This window comes from Canis aureus, chromosome 13, assembly GCF_053574225.1.
Source record: "Canis aureus isolate CA01 chromosome 13, VMU_Caureus_v.1.0, whole genome shotgun sequence".
NCBI classification, from domain to species: domain Eukaryota; kingdom Metazoa; phylum Chordata; class Mammalia; order Carnivora; family Canidae; genus Canis; species Canis aureus.
Window position 1 is genome coordinate 39837593 of NC_135623.1, and position 13925 is coordinate 39851517.

Below are 13925 nucleotides of genomic sequence, written 5' to 3' on the forward strand. Positions count from 1 at the left end.
TTATAAAAATAGTTAAGACTAACATGGTTTTTGTTTTAAAATATCTAATTTTTATATTATTAGTTTAAGTTTAACCATAATTATATTTTGAAAATTTAGTAACAAGAAAAGAAAAAAGATAAGAATTTCTACAGTAAAGAATGATCAACAATTTGAATTAATTACAATGAACTAATATATGCTGAGTACCTCCCATGTGCCAGGCACCATCCTAAGTAATTTATAGGTTATTAACTCATAAACACTTCACAGGAATACTATATAATGAGGGCTAATATTTTTTTTCTCATTAAGGAAAACCGAAATTAAAGGAAATGAAATCTGACTCAAAACTATCAGTTGTGAAAATTAAGAGTCAATTTTTCTTAATTACAATATTTTTGTAATTTAAAATTGTATTAACACGATTAATTAATTGTATTTTTAATTTAAAAGTTAATTTTTTTAAATGACAGTATTTTTTTAAGAACTATATTATGGTCAAATAACTATCAAGCACACTAAGAAACCATAGGAGGAGTTACAATAAATAAAAGCAACATCTCTTACTTGATTAACTTCACTTTGGAGTTGTAACCCATGCTGGTCTTTTTCTTCTCTTTGCTGTTGTAGCTGCTTAAATTCAGCCTTAAGATGCTGGTACTTAGTCTCCACTTCTGATAATTCTTCTTTGAGCTTTTGTGTAGCTTCTCCCTTTTCACCTAGTTCTGCTTGTATTCTCTGCAGGGAGGTTTCAGATGCAGATAATCTTGACTGAAGTTGCTGACAATCTAGATCTTTTTGATGAAGGCTTGCTTGTATATTCTTTCTACTCACACATTCTTCATTATGTTTCTCCTCTAACTGAGTGAACTCCAGTTCTTTCTTCAGCAACTTTTCAGACAAATTCTGAAATATCAATGTAAAAATTTCCTTTGCTAATATTTGCAATTATTCTAATTATTCAATCTTTATAGCAGTACCATCAAAATTAGTCAAAACTGCAATATAAAAACAGCGGACATATTCTAGCCAAAAAGGATTAAATTATTGCATGCTAACTTATTTTATTTTTGGTCCACTTGGCTAAACTCTACTAATATAATTTAAGAATTACCAACAAAATTTTGACATAAAGTCAAACACTAAAATCTGCTGGATTTCTTAGGGTATGCAACATATTTTTATTCTACCATTTGAGTTAAATATTAAAACTACCTTCCACCATCAAAAATTATTTTGAATAACAATATCTAATGACAATTCTGATTTGGGGTGTTGTAATTTCATAGTTGATAAGAGCTTTAGCATATCAATATTATTCACTGTTCTGGTATGCAGATGCTACTGATTATTTTTGCTCTTCTTGCTAAACACTTTTTTAAGAGTCATAAGTTTAACTTAAATATCTTTTTAGTAACGTAAAAATAGTGATCTAAAAACAATTTACCCGTCTAATATTTTGTCATGTTACTAATATTTTTAAGTACAAAATATAAAAATGACGCCTCCTCAAAGATTTGGATCGACCAGTCTAATCAAATGTCAAAATCTGGTTTAAGTGGAGGTGTTACAACTAATACTGAATGTTTTAAGTCAATACACTTACACATAAGACATAGATCAGAATTTTGACTCAATTCTGTTAAGAAAGATAACTAAATAGGAAGTCACTATAAGCATCTGACAAGTCAATCTGTGTTAAGCGCCCAGACTGTTGGTTTTGGCTCAGGTTACAATCTCAAGGTTGTGGGATCAAGCCCCATAACATGCTCCAAGCTGGGTATGGATACTACTTAAGATTCTCTCCCTTTCCTTCTGTCCCTCCCCTCCTCTCTCTCTCTCTCTCTCTCAAAAAAAAATAAATAAAATAAAATAATGATAATGATTAAAAATAAATGATTGTTAACTCTAATTCATTACACAATTGTCATTGGGTAAACAAAATTCATTCCTTCTAAATGTTCAGTTCTCTTGATTTCCTCATCAATTATTCACTCAACAGATTATCTCAGAGAAAATTTCCCTGTATTACTCCATTTTTCACTTTGTTACTTGCCCAGGTAATGAGAATGAATGCAAAAGGATGGCAATTCTTTAATGTTTGCTGGTTTACAAAGGAGTTTCAGAGATCACATCTCATTTGTTCTTCAAAAGAGCTTGGTGACAAAGAACAAACTGAACTACTATAAATTCCCGACATTTTATATTCTTTTATGCTCTTAGGTGTTCCCGTGCCTTTTGCATATCTAGCTCTCAAAATGAATTGCCATTAACCCCTCTGCCATGTGAAATGTTCCTTAGGATCCCTGAAGATTAAGCTAAAAAGTTGTCTTCTATAAAAGCCTTTCCTGATTTAGTAGGCAGTAAGTTGGGAAAACTTCCACCTTCATCTTGACCCAATGCTGTATCACACTTATCAAATAAAAACAAAAACAACAAACATTGAGGTGCTTACGAAAAGCCAGATACTGGTCTAAGCCTAAGGGCTTAGTATTAATTTATTTAAGACACATATCGCTCCTGAGATACAAGTGGGTAAAATATCATCTCTTAGCAGAAGAGGAAACAAACTTGGAGAGGGTGTCACAGTCAGTGGCAAAGTTGGGATTTAAACATGCCTTTGACCACTGTCCTACAATATTCCTCAATATGCCACTTTGTAATACAGTAGTAACACACAGCAATAGAACTACTAGCCATAGCTGGCTCTTGCTTCAGACTATCAGCAACTTAATAATAGGACTGCTAGAAAGGGAAAAGTAATAAAAGATGGAAAAGGGGTGAGAGGTGAAACCCAAAAAATTACTCAGTCTCTTACAATGACCTATATTAGTAGCTTTAAGTAAGCATATGATTTTTCCAGAATTTATATAAAAATAATTAAACTGAGCTGCAGAATTGTTTAAATGTCAGAGTATGATTTTTATTAGAAACTAAGAAGGAAGTTTCTTCAATATTCCCCTTTTAAGGTTTCAAAAGCAGTTAATTACAAAACACTTATCTAATGCTGAAGATCTTGACAGTAGCATAAAAGCAATTATTTTTTCCATTCGCTGTATATTAAAATATTATCTATCCACCTTGATGCTGCTGAGCCACACACAAAAACAGCCCAAGGCATTTTATGAAATGGCCTTCATAAGACTATATGCAAAGACTTCCAAATTCAAAATGTAGATATCACCACTGTCAACAATTATGGTTTGCCAAGGACACAGGGTAGGGAGGGGTGAAAGAGGCAAATTGTAAGGATAATAAGAAAAGGATGCATGTCTGTCCTTACTTTAACTGGTGAGCAAACCCTAAACAGGAAAACATTTTGGAAAAAAAAGTGAGGTCTTATAACTTATATAAGGATTATTAAGATTAATAGAAGATTCTATTATTCCCTAGTCAATAATATTCCAATTTTATCAGACTAAATCATCTTGATTTATATATTATTCATGAAATAGCCATAATACTTCCTTTAATAATACGTGTGTGTGTATACATATATACAATTTGTGTTTCATTATCTGACTACACATTTGAGGCTATCAATGTCAAATCATGCCCTTTATTAACAGTTTAATGTTTTAAAATTGCATGACAAATGACACTGATCATAAGCATTCACATCATGTACATATCCTGGTCAGTTTCCGAAAAGTAGAACGTCAACTCTGATCTGAAAGGAATTAAAAATCAAACTGAGGGACAAAAATAAAACTAAATTTTATGTAGATGTCTTCTACATATAGCTTGACAGGAGAAAAAGGGAGGTGGAAGGGTAAATAGGTTTTAATAAGCCAGACAAAAAGATCAAGTCAGCATCAAGAATTGACAAAGAAATGAACAATGGTAAGCATATATTTTGGAAAATTATTTGAGATCACCTATTAAATTTGAACATGTGTGTAGCCTCCAATTCAGCAAATTTACTTGGAAGTACATAACAAAGAAATTTTTAACACAGATGCATGAGATTTGTATGTGAATGTTCATAGCTGCAATATTTATAAGAGCAAGGAAAAATAAAATCTATGTTAAAAAGTAGAGAAGTATGCATAGATCACTTCTACTGCATACCAAAGAATATAACTGTCACACAGAAGAGCATTAATAGTATCAAATTATAAGGTGAGCTAGTTGCTTTTTTCATGAAACACCATTTTTACTGGAAAGAGTAACAGACAAACCATTATTATTCAGACTTGGGTAAGAAAAGAACCTGTCACTTAAGAGAACAGAACTGATACTATAATAAATAATAAATATAGTATAATAATACAATTCAGCTTTCACATGAAGCTTAGACTTTTGGAAAACTTGTATCCATCACCATGAGCTTGACACTTCCTCCTACTTAAAGTCTATTCTAAGATTGACGGTGATATTGGCAAATGATACTGTTTTTATATGGTACAATGAAATCTGTCAATATTTGGAAGATCTGCACAACCAATATTTTCCACCTGACTAATGCATGATGTTATAAAATCATGCACCAGAAAGATCCACTCAAAATGCAAGAAAAACTACTAAATTTAATGTTACAAGTATAAAAATAGCATTGGTATGGTTTCAGACTCTCCGTTGTAACTAACTTTTGAGAAACTATGCCTTATCTAGTTTTGGTATAGTATCAGATAAAAATAGCTATATATCTGAAAAGGTTATTAAGATATTCCTCTTTCCAATTACATATCTATATGAGACTGAATTTTCTTCATACCTTTCAACCATATCACAACAGATGAAATGTAAAAGCAGATATGATAATCCATCTGTTCTAATACTAAGCCAGACATTAAAGAGGTTTGCAAAATATAAAATATTACCATTATTTTTTGTTTGGAAAATATGGTCATTAATATTTAAGAAGGTTCTTAAAATAAATACATATATATTTTTTAAATATATGTTTTAATCTTTAATGTACTAAGTACCCATAGATATAATCCAAAAAATCAAACCTCTTTGGGGTACCTGAGAATATGTAGCATTCCTGAGATCAAAAGTTTGAGAACTACTGGCCAATGGCACAAGCAACAAATTACTCTAAAACTTTGCAGGTAAAAATTATATTTATTATCTCACACAGTTTCTGAGGGTCAGGAATTCAGAAGAGCTTAGCTAGTGGTTCTTCCCCAGGGTTTCTCATGACATTGTGGTTAAGTTGTGGGCCAGAGCTATAGTCTGACAACTTGACAAGAATTGGCAGATCTTCTTCCAAGTTCGTTTATCTGACTGTTGGAAGGAGGCTCAAAGTTTATAGTCAATTTGTTTTTTTTCTCCCTCTACCATGTTCTTTTCTTTGGTGTTTCCTTTGTTATATTTCACCAAAATATTAGGTTCAAGCAAAGCCAACAAATTCACTCAATAAAGTGTTTAATGACTCCCTACTTCCCCACCACCAAAAAAGTAAAAACATAAAGAAAAATACTAATCAATACCTGCCCTGCCCCCAAACTGTTATCTGTTGCTCATCTATAAAGAAACAAGGTGGGAAATATTAACATTACAAAATACAAAATAATGAACGAAGTTGAATGTCTCACATTCCCTGATTTCAAAACTTATTAAAAGCTACAATAGTCCAAACAGTATGGTACTGGCAAAAAGAAAGACATATAGGGGCTCCTGGGTGACTCAGTGGTTGAGCATCTGCCTTTGGCTCAGGTCATGATCCCAGGGTCCTGGGATGGAGCCTCTTATGGGGCTCCCTGCGGGCAGTCTGCTTCTCCCTCTCTGTGTCTCTCATGAATAAATAAAATCTTAAAAAAAAAAAACCAGACATATAGTATAAGGTATAAGGTATACTATCTGGTATAAGGATAGAGAGCCCATAAACACTCACTCACATACATGGTCTAATGATTTTTAACAATGGGTGGCTCACTTTGGCAGCACATATACTAAAATTGGAACGATACAGAGAATATTATTATGGTCCCTGCACAAGGATTTTTAACAATGGTGTCAAAACCATAGGAAAGGACAAGTCTCTCAACAAAAGGTCCATATGCAAAAGAATGAGAGTAAATCCTTACCTTACTCTATTAAAAAAAAAAAAAAAAAAAAAAGTCAAAATGAATCAAAGACCTAAACTTAAGACCTGAAACTATAAAACAATTAGAAGAAAACAGGGAAAAAGCCTCATGGCACTGGATTTGACAATTATTTCTTAAATATGACACTAAAAGCAAAAACAGAGAAACCGGATTATATCAAGTCAAAAACTCAGTGCATCAAAAGTGTGATTGTAATTTATAATAAGGAATATACATTTGGTTTTTCATTCTCATTTCTGGAAGAGCTCCAAAAACCCTTGGAAGTGATAAGAGCAAAGAAAATGTCTTCTGTTATTCATAGCAAAGCCCTTTCAACCACCAATGAGTTCATGTTAATGAAATGATTTTTTAAAAAGCCCCTAACTAAGGATGAGGGCTGATCACCGTGGCAATCAACCGGGATTAAAGGGCTAGAACTTTCAACTGGACCCCCACCACCAACTCCCAACTATCACCAAGACCTCGGGAGGAAAGAGGAGCTGGAAGTCGAATTAATCACCAATGGCAAATAATTTAATCAATCATGCCTATATAAGGAGGTCTCCTTAAAAACCCAAAGGGACAGGGTTTGGAGAGATTCTAGGTTGGTGAACACATAGAAAGCACCCAGAGAGAGCATGGAAGTTCCATGCCCCTTCTCACACAACTTACCCTAAGGATCTCTTCCATCTGGCTGCTCTTGAATTACCATTTTTTAAATAAACCAGTAGTCTGGTAAGTAAAATGTTTTCCTGTGTTCTGTGAGTCACTCTAGCAAATTACTTAAAGAAAGGGTTGTAGGATGTAGGAGCCTCCTATCTACAGCCATTTGATGCAAAGTACAGATAACAAGATGGACTTTCAATGGGTGTTGGGGTAGGGGCACAGTCTTGTGGGACTAATCTCTTATACTGTGGGATCTGACACTATCTCCAAGTAAATGGTGTCAGAATTGAATTACATTGTATGACACCAACTGGTGTCACAGAACTGCTGTGTGGAGCACTCACACATCTGGTGTCAGAAGTAAAGGTATAATAATACGGTATTGAGATAGAGAAGACAAGACTTCTCAAGGAGAATTTTTTCTTTACAGAAGATGGCCCTGAATGGGTTGTTGTTCAAAAAGTGTAGAGTTTTAGTTCTGCAAAATGAAAAGAGTTCTGGAGATTGATTTCATAACAATGTGAAGGTCCTTAACACTTAAAACCAGAGTAAGTCACATTGTACTTGTGCCAATATATATGTAACACACACAAGATTAAACTTTAAGATACAAATTCAATTCACCACTATATGTAGTATTTAAATTCTTACCTGATTTTTCTGTGTTAATTCATTAAGTGAACTTTTAAGTTTTTGTAGTTCCTGCACATATACAGCAACTTCCTGGGGGCCTTTGGCAAGTTCACTCCTCAGCTGGCTTATTGTAGCCTGAAAGAAAAGAAAGAAAAGAAAGAAAAGAAAGAAAAGGAAGGAAGGAAGGAAGGAAGGAAGGAAGGAAGGAAGGAAGGAAGGAAAGAAAAAGAAAAAGAAAAAGAAAAAGAAAAGAAAAATGAAATTAGAGAAAACTAAAATGGAAAAGGAAATGGGAGCATCCAAAGGTTTTTAAGTTACACAGATTTTTGTCACTGTTGTTAAATTGAAATAATACTTAGAAGTTTCAACTCAGTTCTTTTTCCTACCACTCCTATAGCCACCCCACATGTCTGAAAATTAACTTTTAAAATTTATCCAAAATGCACTTCATTTATTTAATAATGCAAGAAATGAAGAGCTGGCATCCTACTTTATGTGTCTGAGTCAGCATCAAACTGTAAATTTGAATTTACTGGCTTTGAAGCTCTATACTTCAATCCTTCTGGATTTAAAGAAGATATGCAAGCTATTGTCTATATTTTCTCCCAATTTCTATCGGATAGTCTTTTCTTTTTACTTTAAAAACATGTTAAATAAATGCAAACATACCATACAGAATCACTTGGAAAGTTGGTAAATCATCATTTTGACTATAACGTAAAGTCTTTGTCCAAAGAAGTTACATAGTTTTATTAGATAAAGTTTCATTAAGCTGGGTCACTCCATGATCAGGTATAATGGCTGGACATGAATTTGCTTTAATGCGTTTTAAAATGTTTTAATGAAATTAAGACAATGGTCTGATCATTTAAAAAATAACAGAAAACAAGCAAAGCTCTCGGAAATAGAAACTTCCTTTACATGAGAGTTTCAAACAACTCGAGAGAAAGAGACTAAGTACTGTTTTTAAGTATGGTTTCCTGCAAGTGATATTAACAAAACAACTCTGTATTTCTAATACTGCTTATTGGCTTCACTTATTACATTCCCAAAATTACAATCATTTTTATTGTCTATATTCTTTATTATTAAATAAACTTCACATGAAAAATATAAATTTTTTAAACTTTTTTTTTAACACATCAGTAGTTATCTGTATCAAATATTACAAATGAGTACTTTCATTTTCAAGGGAGAAACCTTAGAAGGCTATCAGTTTATCTTGACAATAATGCCAAGAGATCTTCTGGTACTCTTCTTTTGGAAATTCTTCCAGTATGTACGGCACTTTTTGTTTTTTTCAAAGGATTCTCGTTTTTTAAAAGGTATGTATCTTCATCCATGACAGTGCTTTGGCTTAAAGTTTTGGAAACCATCTAGTAAAGGAGATTAAGTAATTGAACTGAATGATCAAACACTTGGACTTTTATTATTTTAATAGCCCTAAGTTAATGAAATTAGTTTTTTGAGTATTTTCCAAACTGGTTTAAAGTCAGTTAAAAGAGGTTTCAAAAATGTTTTTATGAATGACAGCGTGTCTAAGATATCTTCCTGGCCTGACTTTTTAAGGAAAATATTCATGTAAATAAACCAATTCTGATATGATGAAAAGCAATCTATCACACTGCTTTATAGTTACAGCTTATACAGCATGTTTCAATAATAACAACTGATATATATGTAATATGTTATATGTATATTATATACTTAAAAGAAAGAAATGCTGGGTTTGTTTTCGTTTTTAAGTTTTAAAATGTTTAAAACCCAGCATGGAGCTCAGCGTGGTGCTTGAACTCATGACCCTGACATCAAAACCTGAGCCAAGATCAATAGTCAGATGCTTAACTGACTGAACCACCCAGGTGCTCCAAAGAAGGAAATGTTTAAATATTTACTATTTTTAACTACATTCAAGTTAAAGGTATAACCTAATAACTTCTTTCTTAAACTGATCATGTAAACCTTTTTATTAATATTGGGAGTTTATTTCAATCTAACAACTTTGAATCTCAGATCATTTTCTATTAGTAGCATTACGGGATGTTAATAGAAATATTGGGAACAATTTGGCTATTTTAAATTACTATGTATCAAAGGATTTAGCAAAGTACATAACAAACAGAAATAACAGTATATATTAAGATGCAAATTATGAGTATATTCCATGATTCTGCATTTAAGTTTATAAGATGTAGTAAGCCAAGAGTAAGTAGTATCTTTCTAGTGTCTACCTTGCTGATTAACTCCAACATATAGAAAAAACAAGCAAAATGTAAAGCAAATATATCCAAAAATATTGTTATATTTTATGGTTTTTAGACACATTATGAGTTTATAATTTTAATACCTAAAGAATTAAACATTAGGTGTATCATTTATCCTTTGTACACTAAGTGTATTTATTTAACTAGAATTTTTTAAAAAGCAAGCATTTGAAATTTTTTATTTTACTCAAGGGTGGAAAAAAGAAAGATGTGGGAAGAATTTATACCAAAAGGTATATTTTAGTCATGGGCAAGGAGAGGAGGCGAGTGAATTACAAAACATTCACTTTCTCTGTTGTACATTATAAATCATTTTAATCTTTTACAATAAGCATGTATTATGCTTGTATGAGGGAAAAAATAAAAATTTTTAAAAAGTCAAAATTTGCAAGAAATGGATCTATTCCGGGCAGCCGCAGTGGCTCAGCGGTTTAGCGCCGCCTTCAGCCCAGGGCCTGATCCTGGAGACCCAGAATCGAGTCCCACATCAGGCTCCGTGCATGGAGCTTTCTTCTCCCTTTCTTCTTCTGTGTCTCTGCCTCTCTCTCTCTCTCCCTCTCTGTGTCTCTCATGAATAAATAAATAAAATCTTAAAAAAAAAAAAAAGAAATAGATATATTCTTGTTCAAGTAGGACTATGGGTGAAACTCCAACAAAGATGGTTCTCCACACTGACTTTCCTCAGTGTATAACAGGCCAGACTCATCTGCCCCTTGAGGCTCTAAGTTACACTCCCTCTTCCTGGGAATGATTGCTCTCAATTCTTCACCCTGATTCTTGCTTACTTCTCACCCACACCCTCTTTGAGAAGACCTTCCCTGATCCTTCTATCTAAAACTGTCCCACGTTATTGCCAGCTTCACTACTGCGCATACATACTCTGCTTTATTATTTTTTTCCCAGTTACCCCATCCCCCCACCCTTCTCCCTTTCAGCAACCCTCAGTTTGTTTCCTTTGATTAAGAATCTCTTATGGTTTGTCTGCCTGATTTCGTCTTGTTTTATTTTTCCCTCCCTTCTCCTATGATCCTGTTTTGTTTCTTAAATTCCATGTGAGTGAGATCATGTGAAAATTACCTTTTCTGATTGACTTATTTCACTTAGCATAATATCCTCTAGTTCCATCCATATCATTGCAAATGGCAAGATTTCATTTCTTTTGATAGCAGAGTAGAATTCCCATACACACACACACACACACACACACACCACATCTTCTTTATCCATCTGTCAATAGACATCTGGGTTCTTCCCATCCATAGTTCGGCTACTGTGGACACTGCTGCTATAAACATGGGAGTGCATGTACCCCTTCAGATCACTACATTTGTATTTTGGGGGGTAAAACCCTAGTAGTGCAATTGCTGGCTCATAGGGTAGCTCTATTTTCACCTTTTTGAGGAACCTCCATACTGTTTTCCAGTGTAGCTGCACTAGCTTGCATTCCTACCAGCAGTATAAAAGGGCTCCCCTTTCTCCACATCCTTGTTGTTTCCTGACTTGTTAATTTTCCTGCTTTATTTTTATTTATAGCCCTTAGCATTAACTGACTATCATGCTTTATTTATATACCGTCTAGCTTCTACAAAGAAATATAAGCTTTGGGGGATCCCTGGGTGGCTGGCTCAGCAGTTTAGCGCCTGCCTTTGGCCCAGGGCGCGATCCTGGAGTTCCGGGATCGAGTCCCATATCGGGCTCCCAGCATGGAGCCTGCTTCTCCCTCTGCCTGTGTCTCTGCCTCTCTCTCTCTCTATCATGAATAAATAAATAAAATCTTAAAAAAAAAAAAAAAAGAAAGAAAGAAAGAAATATAAGCTTTATGAGAGTAGGCACTCTTACTCTCTGTTGTATTCTCTATACCTAAAATAGCTGCTGACCCCAGACATTCAAAAAATACTCACTAAAGGAATGAGTAATTCGTCTCCAAGTTGTTAATAGATTTTTGTTCCCAGTATATCAGACCCAACAAAATAGTCTGCAATTCCCTGAAGCCATGTTATTGAATTCAACATTGGATCTTTACTCTTAAATCTTAAATTAAAAAATTAAGAAAGATATTTTGAGCAAACATCCTTCTAGTGCTTTAGAATGATAATTATTGCCCTAATACTATATTACTACTAATAATCATTTAAAGATGGTTGAAATTTGCCTGATTCAAAAAAATGAAAGTATCTTTGAAGTTCTGAGATTGCCTTAAAACACAAAATTGCCATATGACAATAGAAAGTTCTATGTATTACTAATATTAAAAACCTTCCAAAAACACATTACCTCAAGTTTAAGCATCTCCATTAGAAAGCAGAAAAAAAAATAATAAAATGATGGATGAAAGGTGGAAGACAAGACTGACAAAAAGTACACAATGAACATACAATACAAAGGTCCAAACGTACTAAATCTGATCTCTGATATTTGCATGCTTTTAAAAGATACTTAAGTACTCTCTTTAATAATTATGCATGAGTATAATCATTTTTGTTCCATCTTTATAAATACTTTAGTTTTTAAAATGAATTTACTTGGAATACAAATACAAATAAAATTCTTAAAAGATCATTTCCATTTAATACCAAATACAAGTTGATTATGGCTTTGATATTTTCAATAATGTAAATTTTTTAAAATAATACTTTTTTAACCCTTAAATCCTCAATTTCTGATCTATAACATAGCTATTTATAAAGTATTTTCAAATGCTTTGGAATGAGTTTTTTTATATGCTTTCTAAAATATCTGGACCAAAAAAGTGTCAATGATTCATGAGGTATATATAAATAAAGTAATGGAACACAAGAACATACTTAATAATGTAAATTAGATTATGCCTTCAGCCTTAATTAGAAATACCAAATAAATCATTACATTTTTATCTCCTTTAGCTCCTTTTAATGTATTTTGTTTCAGATACCAATATTTAGGTTCAATAAAGTAGTAATATATGAATTTTTTCATTCATAATTCACTAACAAATATGAGAATAAATAGGATTGAATTTTAATAAATTAGTAAAATATAGGTCAGATATTTCAAAAGTAAGCAGAAGCTAAAAACTAATGGAGTTATAAACAAATAAATGAAATGGAATATCTAGACATTAATTTTTTAATATGAAAATGGTATAAAACAAGTCAGAAGTATTTTAAGTTGTATTCAATATAAATATTACAACATACGATATGGCAAAATATAAAAAGTAGTAACAGTATTAGATCAAGATTAACAGCACAGATTTACTTCTAAGGCAATCATCAGACCACCCCATATGAGAGAGAACATGATAGGGACAGACTGCAAGCTTTGGAGAAGACCACAGTTCTAGTCCCAGTTTCCTAGTATGAGGGACATGAACTTAAACAAGTTATTGACCTTCATTGAGCCTCAGATTCCTAACATATAAAGCAAACATAATACTCCATTTGCAGGTTAAAAGAAACAAATGAGACCATATATTTAAAATACCTGGCATAGTATCCAGAACCTAGTGGTGCTCAAAAAGTAAGAGTTTGTTTCCAATAATAAATAATATTACTTTAACTCTTATGCTACTATTTAATAAAGTTGTTCAAAATACTTCAGTATAATGTGAGGTCTCAATCATTACATACCTATTAGCTAACTAAGAAGGGACTATTATCCTTGTTTTATAAAAAATATGACTTATTCAGCATGAATAAATCTCTTTATTTTAAAATTTATTTCAAAATACTTAAAAAGGTATGCCTGGGTGGCAGTGGTTGAGCATCTGCCTTTGCCTCAGGGCATGATCCCGAGGTCCTGGGATCAAGTCCCACATTCACAGGCTCCTTGCAGGGAGCCTGCTTCTCCCTCTGTCTCTGCCTCTCTCTGTGTCTTTCATGAATGAATAAATAAATAAATAAACAAACAAACACTTAAAAAGATAAATTTTAAGAAAATGTGAAAGATGTGAAGAATGGATTTCTACGCCATTTTTCTTTTCCAGAAACATCTTTCCAAGAGAAAAAAAAAAAAATCATTGTTTCCTGCAGGAAGACACTAAATCCTTTTCTCCCAAATCTTACTCTAGTTATACTTTTTCATCTTAAATGACCTCCTCATGACATATAAAGATAATTTAATCTACATGAATAAAAATACAAATTTATAAAAATCTTCCATATTAAAGTAATTCTTAAATAAAATATTACTCAGAAATATTTTCCCACATATATTTTCCCAAAATGCAAGTAAATATATAAATTTATTCTCCTGTTCTAATTCTACTTCTTTAACAAGTATATTTAGAACTCCATATTCTCAGCAAGAATAGGTCAGAGAGGACTGCACTTTAAAATAGATGTATCATACAAGTGCCATTATTGTG

At 32.7% G+C, this 13925-nt stretch overlaps 1 protein-coding gene and 1 pseudogene across 4 annotated transcripts in view; one reads left to right on the forward strand and one right to left on the reverse strand.

The window, feature by feature from the left end:
• Window positions 1-13925, reverse strand: part of EEA1 (early endosome antigen 1) — a 108316-nt gene that overhangs the window by 53338 nt on the left and 41053 nt on the right. For all 4 annotated transcript variants that reach the window (XM_077845795.1, XM_077845796.1, XM_077845798.1 and 1 more), the window contains 2 exons: window positions 7335-7451; window positions 550-888 (listed from right to left, as the gene is read on the reverse strand). In XM_077845795.1, the coding sequence (XP_077701921.1) occupies window positions 550-888; window positions 7335-7451 (456 nt within the window). The remainder of the gene's footprint in view (window positions 1-549; window positions 889-7334; window positions 7452-13925) is intronic.
• Window positions 5858-5932, forward strand: LOC144282722 (U6 spliceosomal RNA; annotated as a pseudogene).